This window comes from Maniola jurtina, chromosome 3 (genome assembly GCF_905333055.1).
Source record: "Maniola jurtina chromosome 3, ilManJurt1.1, whole genome shotgun sequence".
NCBI classification, from domain to species: domain Eukaryota; kingdom Metazoa; phylum Arthropoda; class Insecta; order Lepidoptera; family Nymphalidae; genus Maniola; species Maniola jurtina.
Window position 1 is genome coordinate 1,521,216 of NC_060031.1, and position 14,561 is coordinate 1,535,776.

General features: G+C 37.8%; 1 protein-coding gene across 1 annotated transcript; it reads right to left on the reverse strand.

Moving 5' to 3' along the window:
* Positions 1-153: 153 nt before the first annotated feature.
* On the reverse strand, positions 154-13,370 carry LOC123878916. The gene is made up of 15 exons (XM_045926296.1): positions 13,319-13,370; positions 12,468-12,682; positions 11,718-11,852; positions 11,096-11,195; positions 9,711-10,033; positions 9,040-9,134; positions 8,755-8,938; positions 7,399-7,517; positions 6,201-6,291; positions 5,048-5,182; positions 3,355-3,454; positions 1,906-2,228; positions 1,359-1,453; positions 1,072-1,255; positions 154-749 (listed from the first exon to the last, which is right to left on the reverse strand). The coding sequence occupies exons 2-15, from the start codon at positions 12,556-12,558 to the stop codon at positions 622-624; spliced, it is 2,103 nt and encodes a 700-aa protein (XP_045782252.1). The 5' UTR covers positions 12,559-12,682; positions 13,319-13,370; the 3' UTR covers positions 154-621.
* Between the last annotated feature and the right edge of the window lie 1,191 nt (positions 13,371-14,561).

The following is a 14,561-nucleotide window of genomic DNA, read 5'->3' on the forward strand; positions in this document are numbered from 1 at the left end:
ATAACACACTTTCGATCAAGCCACCTTTCAAACTAAATTATAATCGGTTCATTCGTTTAGGAGCTACAATGCCACAGACAGATACACAGATACACACGTCAAACTTGTAACACCCCTCTTTTTGGGTCAGGCGTTAAAAAATAAAACAAAATATTTAATTAATATTTATTATGTAATTATCTCCTTATATCTTGCTACAGTACTACCACTCTTATAAGTTACGCCGATGTATGCGCAGAAATCTTATTTTTGAATGGCGAGAAAATATCTCAGCCAATCATAGCGCGCGTAAGCAACAACCAACATCCAATAGCGGACAGCCGCTATTGTATGTTGGTGGTTTTGTACGCACGAATTATGAGCGAGATAGCATGAGTCTCTGTTGTTCTTGTGTTTAAAATCTTAACGCCAAGCAATAAGGTCTGTATTTCATTGCTGTACATTCGGTTTTAGTCGGTATTAGGCTGCGCTTTTCTGTGGTAACGAATTTTGCCGATGCGAATTATATCAGTGGTAGTACTCAGCACTCAGCATCTACTGTTATCGCCTGGCTTAAAGTAAGCTAAACATGGGAGCTAAGCTATAAAATAACTAGGTGGGTACTTAAATATAGGTATTCATTTATTGAGAAGTCGCGGTCTTCATAGAAGGATAGGCCAAGTCGGTGTCGCGAAGATTCTCGGTAAACCAATTTTTTGCTTGCTCTATCATCTCTGAGTCGAAATAATCGCGCCAACCGCCCATTTTGCCTGCAATCCAAAAGAACACAAGTTGAAAGGAAGAACTAAGAAGAATTTTAAGGGCCGTCGCTCCCAACACCAGCTCGACACAAAGTACTTAGACATTCAAAATATTTTTATTCAATAAGACTTCTACAAGTATCCCAGGTATCTGCTAACCTTTATATCGTAAAGAGTAGATTCTTACCATTCCAATAGAGTAGTATTGGCCACTAATGAAGTTGATCTTTCTGAGCAGCGAGTGGTTGACGTCCTTGTTGTGCTTGAACTTGGCGAACATCAGTTTCCCACGAAACTGCTACCCTTAGTATCGTAAAGGGTAGATTCTTACCTTTTCTAATAAAGCAATTTTCGCTATTAATGAAGTTGATCTTGCCGAGTAGCGAGTGGTTGACGGCCTTGTTGTTCTTGAAGTTGGCGAAGCTGAGGTGGTCGCAGAGTCGCTCGACCTGCTGCGGCGTGCACTGGGCAGTTCCCAGGAAACTGCTCACCCGTTGTATCATAAAGGGTAGGTTCTGAAAACGAAGGTATGTTTCCATCAGACCACCAGGCCCAAGCACCCACTTTTTTCTGCTAACCCCACTGAAAATTCTTAAAAGTCCTAAAGCATATAGTAACCTCGTATAGCTCCTCGTAGAATATGAACAACATGTTCGGATGATGCCTCAGATTCCATGCTTCTTTAACGTGCTCGAATAATGGGCAAAAGTAACCTGAAATATTAAGAAAACTGCTTTTACTTTCCTAAAGACCTTTCGTTAGTTTCGAATGTAAAATATCTGTTTTTATTTATTACTAAGTAACTAATTATATATAGTCTGTATACCTATCTAATTATACCTATTTATAACGTTAGGGTAGAGGTTTAGATACCTACCCTAAGATCTCCGAATATGTAGGTACCTACTTAGACACGATACAAACTTTTTGGGTATTTGTATTCTGTATGTAACCCGTGACATTATGGCAAACCGAGATTGAACTCCTAAAATATACTTACCACGTTGACGACCACGTTGAAAACTGAGATAGATATGATGTCAGATGCCTAACCAAGATTTAAAGTCCAGCTACGCCTTAGTAAAAATCCAAGCCATTTATTTAAACCCACGTAATAAAAGCTGAAAAATCAGTTGGATAAGTAAGAAGATTCCCAGATACTTACATTGATCTTTAATAAAGTAGTTCCAAAACTCTTTGAAGCTATCCGGAGCACCAAGAACCCTGTGCATTTTGCACAGATGGTACATCGATACCACCAAGTCCCTGGGGTCTCTTGCCACGTACACCACTTTAGCCTTATCTAGCAGAGTGGGTGGGAGGAGGGACAGCGGGATATGACTCTTTATGAAACGTGGTGAAGGCATGTTGTTAACTTTTTCGTCACCGGGCATGGTGGAGAGATTGACAATATGCATTTTCTCTTCATCACCTTTGTTCTCTTCGTACATTTGTCTCATCATTTCTGGATGAATTACCATTGAAAAGCTGAAATTAAAATCCCTGATAGGTATTTTATGTAAAAAGAAAAACCGTTAAAGAGCCTTTAAATAAATTAATTGATTCATAGAGCCTAGGTACTTTAGGTAGGTATCTACTTCAAAGTTTATTCTAGGTGCTCGTAAAGTATTGATCATCAAACACCGAATTATTTTAAATATCTAAGTAAATAGATATAGCTAGGCGAAAGTTCATGTCTAAGACTAAAGACTTTTAACATCAGATGTAAGGGCGCTTTTAGTGTCACGCGGATTTGCTCACGCACGCGGGATTGGACCGCATGCGTAGCATCCGCAAAGAACAATTTCATATAGGTATCTATTGTAAAGCGTGATAAACGCACGCGGGACGCGGGGCGCTGTGCGGGGCGTCACCCCGGTGCGGGGTATCCGCATGCGTAAGCGCTGCCTACAACTTCAGTGCCCATTTTAGAGTCGAGCGGGGCGCACGCGCCGTATTGTACTACCGAAATGAATGAACACGTCTATACCGTTACGCAGCCCGTAGAAAACTGAAACTCATGCTGCGTATGATCCGCAGCGTGAAATTTTACGCATGCGGTCCAATCCCGCGTGCGTGAGCAAATCCGCGTGACACTAAAAGCGCCCTAACAGTTGGTTAACTGTTGGTTAAAATGGTCATACCTCATACCCACCTCTTTACCCACTACAGGACAATTTAAAAGTGTCCATGTTGCTTGAAGGTCTAAAGTCTAAAACTAAAGCATAAAGCAAATCATGGACGGTTTTCCGCCGTGAAGTTTTTTGGGTTAGAATACCTAGGTTATCAAATCCTGGGTACATAAAGGTTATATATTACCAATAAGAAAAAAACGCAATAAACACTCTGGGTAAAAACTACCTACATATCTATGGTAAAAACAAATTATGAAACCCATAATTTTATATTTGGCTTAGATAAATATCACTAAACCAGCTGTAAAAAATGATAATGGGAATGAAAATCGTCACGGGTCAAAGAACGATAAATAATATCTAATCTATTCCTGCTTTTTGTTAATTCTTCATCAAGGTTAGATACCTTGATGAAGAATTAACAAAAAGCAGGAATTTATGGAGGTAGGTAAGTAGGTACTCAGATGATAGGTACTTACTCCAAATATGGAAATCTTATATTGAGTGGAATTTCCAAAGCCTTTTCAAAATCGCAATTGTTTTTCAGCAGCCATATCAACTCTTGTGCCCATGTCGTCCCTGTAAAATGGAAATATTCAAAGTCAAGTAAGTTTAGTTTATCATGATGACTAATATTCCCCTTTCCCCTCCAACTAAGCGTAAGGCTTGTGCTAGGTGTATATACGACAATAGTGCAACGGCTGGGTTTTAAAATTGAACCAGCGACCTTTCGGATTTCAGTCCGCTCCTTAACCGTTGAGGTATCAAGGCTAGGTTATAGGTATCTAGTTCCTATTCCCCCTATTCTATAACTCATTTTATACATTCGGTGGGTTATTGTTATTTGTATGAAAAACAGGGTTACGAGCTGAAATTCGATTTTTACCCCAAAATAACTTATAATTAGACTTGCAACGAATATTCGGTTAATATTCGGTATTCGGCCTATTCGGCTGCTTTTATTATATTCGGCCGAATACCGAATATCTACATATTATTCGGCCGAATACCGAATACTTAAATAATATATTTTGTCGTAGAGAAATAATTGGTAAAATGAAAAATTTAAATCGATTGATTACGTATATATTCATATTTTCATTTCTGTTATAATCATTTAAGTAGTCATTGGTGCATAACACAGGTACATAATCATCTTCTGAATTGGAAAAATGGAGGATTCTATGTATTTGAATTATTGTGGTAATCAAAATTTAGAAGGGTAAGGTTCTCATTTCTTTTATAATCATTTATTAAGTAGTCATTGGTACATAAAACAGGTACATAATTTAATCATTTTCTGTATTAAACAAGTTAAGAATTTTTCTATGCATTTGAATTATTTTCATAATCAAAATTTAGAAGGGGAAGGTTATGGTGCAGAAAGACTAACTTTTCTGCATTTTTAGGAAGTAGTTTACTTCTTTTTTTCTCGTAGACCATCCCAACTTCAGAGCGATGAGTACATTAGAACAAAACAAAGGAGCGCGAAATAATCACGTCTGTACAAGTTTTTGGCGCTAAAATCCGGCCGAATACTTTTGCCTAATATTCGGCTATTCGGTCAGGGGCCTCGCCGAATATTCGGTATTCGGTACACTGCCGAATATACTATTCGTTGCAAGTCTACTTATAATATAATAAGTATGTAATATTTTATTTCCAGTTTGCGTCCTACCTTAGTCTGAACAGTTGATTTTTTTCTCCCAAATTAATAGAATAAATTGAAATTAAAATATTGCCCTATTAATAATTAACAATTTAAAACCAACTTACGCTTTTATACATTTAATCCTAAGAATTCATAGCCTCAAGAATTCATTATTTGAATTTGTTCTTTTTTGTGGGAACTGTTTTATCTCTTGTAATATTAAGAAACATCAGAACGTAGTGATTACAATGACATACTCTTTGCATCAGAATTCCATGGAATTAAAAATAACCATAACACTGTAGGTCTTTGTTCATTTTATTTTTAAATCAGAATTGTTCCAGATGAAAGAGCGAAAATTTACCGAGCGAGCTTTTTCGAAAATTCTCCACAAAATTTGAAGTATACGCTGAGTTGTTCGAAATAAATTCAAATATTAAAGTGGAGATTAAACTAATATGACAAGAACTTTATAAAGACTCGTGATTAATAGTAGGCAAATTATCTGTGTATGAACATACCCGACCTTGGGTAAGAGTTAACGAAGATGTCCCCCGGTCGAATCGGCAAATTATAAAAGCTGGCAGCACATTGCTTGTACTTGTGGGGAAAGAAGTAACCCTTGGGTCCAACCCGAACAAATCCCGTCCGCTCGCCTGGGGAAGTTAACCAAGAATTAACAATATAATTAACGTTAGAATGGGCACGCCCACAACTCTAATACCTTGTGAGTTGTGACGTTACACTTTCACAGTCGGCGTTTAATTTAATTTGATTTAATTTAATTTTGTAAAAGATTCATCAAAATCGATTAGAAGTTATGGGTCTTAATCGGTTACATAAAAGTGTTCGGCCCATAGCTTTGACCACGTGGAACTGGATAGGTAAGAGAACACTACAAAATCTTGGTCAGGGCGTCATATATATTATTTTGTAAACATCTCCTTTGTAAGAATGCACTATACCGTTCATGAGCGAGTTCATACTCCGACTAGACTTGGCCGATTTCCGGGTGGCTGTGACCACAACCTTTTTAGGGTTCCGTACCTCAAAAGGAAAAACGGAACCATTATAGGATCACTTTATTGTCTGTCTGTCTGTCCGTCTGTCTGTCTGCGAGTCAGACTCGCGCACTGAGGGTTCCGTACTCGGTGATGATATGATATATGATTATAAGATATGAATGATAGTCCACTTGATATACTTAGTTATCTTACTTCGAAAATTAAAACACTTTTAATTTTTTTTTAATCATATAATCACAAATTCACGGTTTTCAGATTTATTCCTTTACTTGTGCTATAAGACCTACCTACCTGCTAAATTTCATAATTCTAGGTCAACGGGAAGTACCCTATAGGTTTTCTTGACAGACATGACGGACGGACGGACGGACAGACGGACAGACAACAAAGTGATCCTATAAGGGTTCCCTTTTCCATTTGAGGTACGGAACCCTTAGGAAAAACTTACAATAATTTTATTTTATTTGATAATTCAATTTATTTTTAATAGATTCTAGATTCCGTTACCAAAGTACCTACCTAAGTATATTTTTATTATTGATCATATTCACGTTTCACAAAATATAAACTGTTCACTTTTTTAATTATGTTACAGCCACTTCAGCACACGAGATCCTAACACTAGTAGGTAAATAAATCAATCTTTTACCTGAGTAAGGTACCATGAGTTCAGCCGCGAGAGCCGCTTCCACATCCTCAATCTCGTAAGGAAACTTCTCGGGATCCCGTTGTTTCACCATTGTTCAATTCAATACAACTGATGCACTTGGACACACTCCGAGCAAAGCCTTTCACCTACTGTATACACTTATATACCTACGGCGATATCATCGTGTTACCTCAATTGTGTGATAACTGTTATCTATATTTTCAACAATAAACTATGAAAGTCACGGCCTTGACTTAAGACGCATGCGACGGGTCTGCCCGCGAAATTCAAATTTAATTTTGTGTTTCGCAATTTGTAAACTAATACGACAACGTAGGCTTATGGAACTTTAAACTAACGAACAAACCACTTATAGACCATCGGCTCCAAAATCGTGACTTCGGCCGGTTTTAAGTAGTGTTTTATAAATCCCATGGGGACTTTTAGATTTTCTGGGATAAAAATTAGTTTATATCCATCTCCGGGATGCTAGCTAGATATCTATCTTGGTACCAAATTTCATCACAATCGATCAAACAGATGGGCCGTGAAAAGCTAGAAGCGCGGCAGACCGACACACATTTTCGCATAATAATAGCTGTTGTATGGATTAATTGATAATATTCAAGTTTGGAATGGAAGTAGGTATGGATTATTATCACACTGATGATAATTATCTCATTTAGTCTGAAATGTGTTTAGTATGAAATGCCATATTATTCGCAGACCGGCGCCCTGTGTGTTATGAAGCCCTATTTTCGGACATCGGCTTTTTATTCCAAAATCGTGTAGATTTAATCATTTAAAACGATAGAGTAGAACCCTCGTGTGACAAATATGCTTAAGTTATGAGAAAAAAAAATTTTGAAATTCGATAAATTTTTGCCGGGTATAAGTGAAAAAAAAATCCTACACTTTAACTAATCGCAATATTAATAAATGACAAAAGTAGCTTAAAAGGTTATCTTAAGCTTCATATATCAAAACTTTTACGCACCTTGTAACTTTCTTAAAACTAGAAATACACAGATTTTTTGATTTTTCGTTTTAATTTTTTTTCTCCGTTATTCCGCAGTATTAGGAAAAGTTATTTCTATGGAAATACTGGTTTTTAATATTGCTACTTATCATAAAAAAACCACATCCAAATTCCAAATAATAAATAGGTGGGTAAATAAATTTACGCATTTATTTATTGAGTCGCGGTCTTCATAGAAGGATAGGTCAAGTCGGTGTCGCGAAGATTCTCGGTAAACCAATTTTTTGCTTGCTCTATCATCTCTGAGTCGAAATAATCGCGCCAGCCGCCCATTTTGCCTGCAATCCAAAAGAACACAAGTTGAAAGGAAGAACTAAGAAGAATTCTAAGGGCCGCCGCACTCCTAGACGATTCAACACCAGCTCGACCAAGCTCGACACAAAGTAGAACTTTCAGAATTCAAATTCAAAATATTTCTATTCAATTAAACTTTTAAAAGTACTTTTGAATCATCAAGACCATCTAGTTACCTCTGGTTCGGAATGCTTTTCCTACCGAAAACACCAGCAATAAACTCGGCGGTTGCCCTTTCAAAGATTTGAATTACAATATTATGCCATATAAAATTAATTGAAGCCCCGCGTAAGTATTCAAATATGAGCGTTATATTGTGCAAAGGCTTGATCCATACTTGCGTATGCGCACGAACCATAGACACATCGCCCTTCATAAGAATATTATCTGGACGTATCAATGAGTTATTTGCGAGGGGTTCGCGTGCATGATGTACAAGTTACGGCGTGCACTTGCTCGTTTTGAGAGTGAGTACAATTAATAATATGATATACGCGTTCGCGACATGCACGCACACATACAGTAGTGCGTCCATGCGCGTTGTGTGCGTGCGCAAGTGTGTACTACGCACTATTTCGCACACAAAAATTTTCAAAAAGTGAAAGGAAAGAACTTTTTCACCTACGCCTGCTTGCCACTTGTTGAAGTTGACGACGTTGAAGACTCGTCGGCACGATGGATCACCACGCAAAGATTTGTATGTGTGCTCCCAAGCAAGGAAGTCTACGTCTCCTGAAGTGTTGGAAGGTCTGGGTATGTTGATTGTGTTTTGGAGGATTTCTGTTGTATTGCGTGGTAGTGGTGCGTATTGCTTGCGAGCGCCTTGTTGTTCTCGTAGTTGGCGAAGCTGAGGTGGCCGCAGAGCCGCACGCTGCTTCGGCGTCCACTCGGCAGCTCCCAGGAATCTGCTACCCTTTGTATCGTAAAGGGTAGATTCTTACCTTTTCTAATAAAGCAATGCCCACTATTAATGGAGTTGATCTTGCTGAGCAGCTAGTGGTTGATGCCCTTGTTGTCCATGAACTTGGCGAACGTGAGTTCCCACGAAACTCCTCACTCATTGTATCATAAAGGGTAGAATCTTACCTTTTCTAATTGAGTAGTATCGGCCTCTGATGATCTTTCTGAGCAGCGAGTGGTTGACGGTCTTGTTGTGCTTGAATTTGGCGAACGTCAGTTCCCACGAAACTGCTCATTCTTTGTATCGAAAAGGGTTCTTACCTTTTCTAATAAAGCAATGCCCGCTATTAATGAAGTTGATCTTGCTGAGTAGCGAGTGGTTGACGGCCTTGTTGTTCTTGAAGTTGGCGAAGCTGAGGTGGTCGCAGAGTCGCTCGACCTGCTGCGGCGTGCACTGGGCAGTTCCCAGGAAACTGCTTACCCGTTGTATCGTAAAGGGTAGGTTCTGAAAACGAAGGTATGTTTCCATCAGACCACCAGTCCCAAGCACCGACTTTTTTCTGCTAACCCCACTAAAAATTCTTAAAAGTCCTAAAGCATAGTAACCTCGTATAGCTCCTCGTAGAATATGAACAACATGTTCGGATGATGCCTCAGATTCCATGCTTCTTTGACGTGCTCGAATAATGGGCAATAGTAATCTGAAATGTTAAGAAAATTGCTTTTACTTTCCTAAAGACCTTTAGTTAGCTTTCGAATGAAAAATATCTGTATTTAATTATTGCTATAATATAGTCTATATATCCATCTATAACGTTAGGGTTCGCATAGAGAGGTTTAGGTACTTTAGATCTACAAATAGGTAGCTAGGCACGATACGACATTTTCATGTTTATTTTATATCCAAAATTATTATTGAAAATCGCAATATTATATTAAAACAATGAACCTAAAATTAAAAACCTTAAAAAATAATATATCATAACTAAAATATATTATTATAAAAGGAGTCCCCTTAGGCAAGGTTCCGAAGATACTGGCAGCGTTTCCCTTTGAACAGCTAGACTAATTATTTATATATGTAACACATGATACATATGGCATACCTACCAAGATTTAACTTCTAAAATATACCTAGGTTAGGTACCACGTAGTGTGGGCAATAAACACTGCTACGCCTTCATGGAGATCCAATTGTCCAATTCATTTAATTAATCCCATACGTAATAAAAGCTGAAAAATCAGTTGGATATGTGAGAAGATTCCCAGATACTTACGTTGGTCTTTAATAAAGTAGTTCCAAAACTCTTTGAAGCTATCCGGAGCACCATGAATCCTGTGCATTTTGCACAGATGGAACACGGATACCACCAAGTCCCTGGGATCTCTAGCCACGTACACCACTTTAGCTTTATCTAGCAGAGTGGGTGGGAGGAGAGACATCGGGATATGACTCTTTATGAAACGTGGTGAAGGCATGTTGTTAACTTTTTCGTCACCGGGCATGGTGGAGAGATTGACAATATGCATTTTCTCTTCATTACCTTTGTTTTCTTCGTACATTTGTCTCGCCAGTTCTGGATGAATTAACATTGAAAAGCTGAAATTAAAATCCCTAATAGGTATTTTATGTAAAAAGAGAAACCGTTAAGAAAAGCCTTTAAATAAATTAATTGATTCATAGTTTCTAGGTAGGTACCTACTTCAAAGTTTATTCTAGGTGCTCGTTAGGTATTAAACACCGAATCCTTCTAAATATCTGAGTAAATAGGTAGATAAGTAATAGATTTAAAACTTTAAGGCGAAAGTACATGAAGACTTAACTGGTGTACCTATATGTAGTTTGTTAACTGTTTGTTGTAAAAGTTATATTTAAAACGCGCCACATATACAATTAACACTTTACCTGCCTAAAACCGTAATTTTCTTGAAATTATCTGCTCATATCTCTACTATGTTGTCCTTGAAAAAACCCTGAATCATGTAATTTTCGAAGAAAAATGTATGAGCGTTGTTAAATGGACACACGTCCTTACCCAGTGTAACAGGTCAATTTTAAAGTGTCCATGTTGCTTGAAACTCTAAAGTCTAAAGCTAATGCATTAAACAACTAGGACGACTTTTCTTGAAGGTGAAGTTTTTTGGTTTAGAAAACCTAGGTAACTAGTTACATAAAGGTAGATATTACATTGTAATAATTACAATATGTAAAGAAATACGCTCGCTCTGGGTAAATACTTGGTAATCACGAAACACACAATTTTATAAGTATTTAGCTTAAGTGGGCTCTACACTCGCGGCGCGAACGGCCGCGAAAGCCCGCGACAACTGCGAATCACGAGTGTAGATGCTGTTCACGCCTTCGCGTCCGCGCTTCGCGCCTTTCCCCAATCAGTGTCGGTTTTTTGGTCCGCGACAAGGGGCGTACGCCGGGGGAATTCACGGCGTGAAATAACGGCGCGACTTCGCGTGCGAGTGTAGAGCCGGCTTTAGATAAATATCAGTAAAGTAGCAATTGTCAAAGATGATAAATGATAATATGAATGAAAATCGTCATTTTCGGTCAAAGAACGATAATAATAATCTAACCTGGATGAAGAATAAACAAAAATCAGGAATTTGTGGAGATAGATAAGTAGGTACCTACTCAGACGATACTTACTCCAAAAATGGAAATCTCATATTGAGTGGAATTTCCAAAGCCTTTTCAAAATCGCAATTGTTTTTCAGCAGCCATATCAACTCTTGTGCCCATGTCGTCCCTGTCAAATGGAAATATTCAAAGTCAAATAAGTTTAGTTCATCATGATGACTAATATTCCCCTTTCCCTTCCAACTAAGCGTAAAGCTTGTGCTAGGAGTAGGTACGACAGTAGTGCAACGGCTGGGTTTTAAAGTTGAACCAGCGACCTTTCGAACTTCAGTCCGCTCTCCTTTAACCGTTGAGCTATCGAGGCTAGGTAGCTAGCTATCTACCTATTCTATAACTCTATATTTAAAAAATATTTAATTACCTATTCATACTTTTAAAGGTTTACTAGATGCTTGTTCATTTTATTTTTAAATCAGAATTATTCCAAATGATAGAGCAAGAATTTACCGAGCGAGCTTTTTCGAAAATTCTCCACAAGCAACGTTTAGATGAGCGCGCATCAATTAACTTCTCATTACGTAGGTAAGTAGGTACGCTGAGTTGTTCGAACGAAACAAATTCAATTTAAGTAGAGATTAAACTAATTTAAATGACAAGAATTCTATGGAGTCTCAAGGGTGTATGAACTTACCCGACCTTGGGAAAGTGTTGACGAAGATGTCCCCCGGTCGAATCGGCAAATTGTAAAAGCTGGCAGCGCATTGCTTGTACTTGTGGGGAAAGAAGTAACCCTTGGGTCCAACCCGAACAAATCCCGTCCGCTCGCCTGGGGAAGTTAACCAAGGTTTACGTTAAGATGGGCATGCGCACAACTCTAATACCTTATGACGTTGCACTTTCACAATCGACGTTTAATTTAATTTGATAAACTTGTAAAAGATTCATCTAAATCGATTTTAGTAGTTATATGTGTCTAAATTCGACACAGTGATGTGCAAACAAGCACACATTTACCTTTGTAATTTTCGTGATAAACTAACGTTTACAGGTTTATTGATAGTACTAGTTTTTAAGATCCCGTGGGAACTGTTTGGTTTTCCGGGATAAAAAGTTGTCTACGTCAGTAACATGGACGCAAGCTACCTCGGTACCTTTCATATAAACACGGAAAAATATTAATCTGCTGGTTTACATGGTGGGGGTGGTCGTACGTAGGGGTAGAAGGGGACGCTCCATCTTAGGCTGTACTTGCCACCATGTCTGATTGCAGCCAAGCGCTAGTCTATAAATTAAAAAAAATAAAAACTATTTTTATTTATCGAGCGAGAAAGATAACTCAGTTATTACTTGAGGTATCACTTAACATCCTTCCTCAATAGAAGGGATTCATCAGCACACGAAATCCTAACACTTAAGAAGGTAAATAAATGAATCCTTTTACCTGTGTAAGGTACCATGAGTTCTGCCGCGAGAGCTGCTTCCACATCCTGAATCTTGTAAGGAAACTCCTCGGGATCCCGTTGTTTTACCATTGTTCAATTCAATACAACTGATGCACTTGGACACACTCTAAGCAAAGCCTTTCACCTACCGTATATACACTTATATACCTACCGCTATATCATCGTGTTACCTCAATTGTGTGATACCTGTTATCTAAATTTTCAACAATAAATTATGAAAGTCACGGTCTTGACTTAAGGCGCATGCGATGAGTCTGCCCGCGAAATTCAAAAATTTGGTTTTTCGCAATTTGTACCTAAACTAATACGACAACGTAGGCTTATGGAACTTTAATTGCGCCAATAACAGTATCATCTTCACAGGTTTATATAAAAATCTTTACTTGAAAGGGTCCAGTTTAAGAAGTTAGCTCTAGTATTGACTAATTTATATTCAATTCAATTCCTTTATTGCAAGATTGTAAGTAACAAAGATGTTACATAAATTTTAAGTAGGTACGTATCACAATCTGCCATGACATGGCGTGCAAAATTAACTATCTTTATATACATTTTCAATACATTTTCAATAAGTACATAAAATATCATTTTTAATCAATAGAAAATTTAACAATTCAATATATAAATTAGCAAAAGAACTTACAGTCATATTCAAAGAAAATTAAACATTAGTAGGTAGGTACTCGTGGAGTCACAATTATAAAATAAATATATGTCACAATGTTACAAGTCAAAAAATTGAAATATAGAAATATAGATGTATTTCTATATGTATAGTCGATTCTAGAGCTAATTTCTTAAACTAAATTTTTGAATTTCGCGGGCAGACCTGTCTCATGCCGCTTAACTAGGCGTATTTATAATTCTATGCCCTTAACCTTGACTGATAGTATTATGGTTCGTACTTGGCTAAGTAGCTGGGTAGATACACGTGCTCTACACGTTGATCTCTTAATGCCTGTTTAGATTTGAGAAACCAAGCACCAAGAAGCTTATATTATTAGGTATACCTAACACCTATTATATGATGCCGCGATTTCGTCTGCGTGGGTTTAGGTTTTGGAAAAATTCCGTGGGAACACTTTGATTTTCCGAGATATGAGTAGCCTTGCAAAAAAACCGGCCAAGTGCGAGTCAGAATCGCGCACTGAGAGTTCCGTACTCGGGTATTTTTTTTTAACATTTTGCACAATAAATCAAAAACTATTATACGTAAAAATAAATAAATATCTGCTTTAGAATGTACAGGTTTAAAGCCCTTTCATATGATACCCCACGTGGTATAGTTATCTTACTTTAAAAATTGAATCACATTTTTTTTTTAAATGATGTTACCTTAAATTCGCGGTTTTCAGTTCAGATTTATTACTTGTGCTATAAGACCTACCTACCTACCAAATTTCATGATTCTAGGTCAACATGACCCTATAGGTTTCTTGACAGACACGACGGACGGACGGACGGACGGACAGACAGACAGAAAACAAAGTGATCCTATAAGGGTTCCGTTTTTCCTTTTGAGGTACGGAACCCTAATAAACTATGAAAGTCACGGTCTTGACTTAACCTTGACTGATAGTATTATGGTTCATATTTATCATGGCTAAGTAGGTAGGTAGGTGTACCTGCCTATTTAGCCAACGTTTCAGTAAGAGATAAACATTTAGAGAATGTGTACGTGCTCTAAACGTTGATCTTTTAATGCCTGTTTAGATTTGAGAAACCAAACACCAAGAAGCTTATAATATTAAGTATACCTAATACCGCGATGATGCCGCGACTTCGTCTGCGTGGATTTAGGTTTTGGAAAAATTCCGTGGGAAACCTTTGATTTTCCGAGATATGAGTAGCCTATGTGACTCTTCAGGTCTTTATCTAATAGGTATCCTTGCAAAAATCACGTCAATCCGTTGCTCCGTTGCAGCGGTTTGAAGGATAACCAATAAACTAACGAACAAACCACTTATAGACCATCGGCTCCAAAATCGCGACTTCGGCCGGTTTTAAGTAGTGTTTTAATCCCATGGGGACTTTTAGATTTTCTGGGATAAAAATTAGTTTATATCCGTGTC

Excerpts from the sequence above, each read along its gene's own strand:
- LOC123878916 (XM_045926296.1), bottom strand. The coding sequence starts at position 12,558 with ATGGTAAAACAACGGGATCCCGAGGAGTTTCCTTACAAGATTCAGGAT. Across the intron at positions 11,196-11,717 it reads CAACACTTTCCCAAGGTCGG|GGACGACATGGGCACAAGAG; the intron begins GTAAGTTCATAC and ends TCCATTTGACAG. Across the intron at positions 5,183-6,200 it reads ACTCATGGTACCTTACTCAG|GCGAGCGGACGGGATTTGTT; the intron begins GTAAAAGATTGA and ends TAACTTCCCCAG.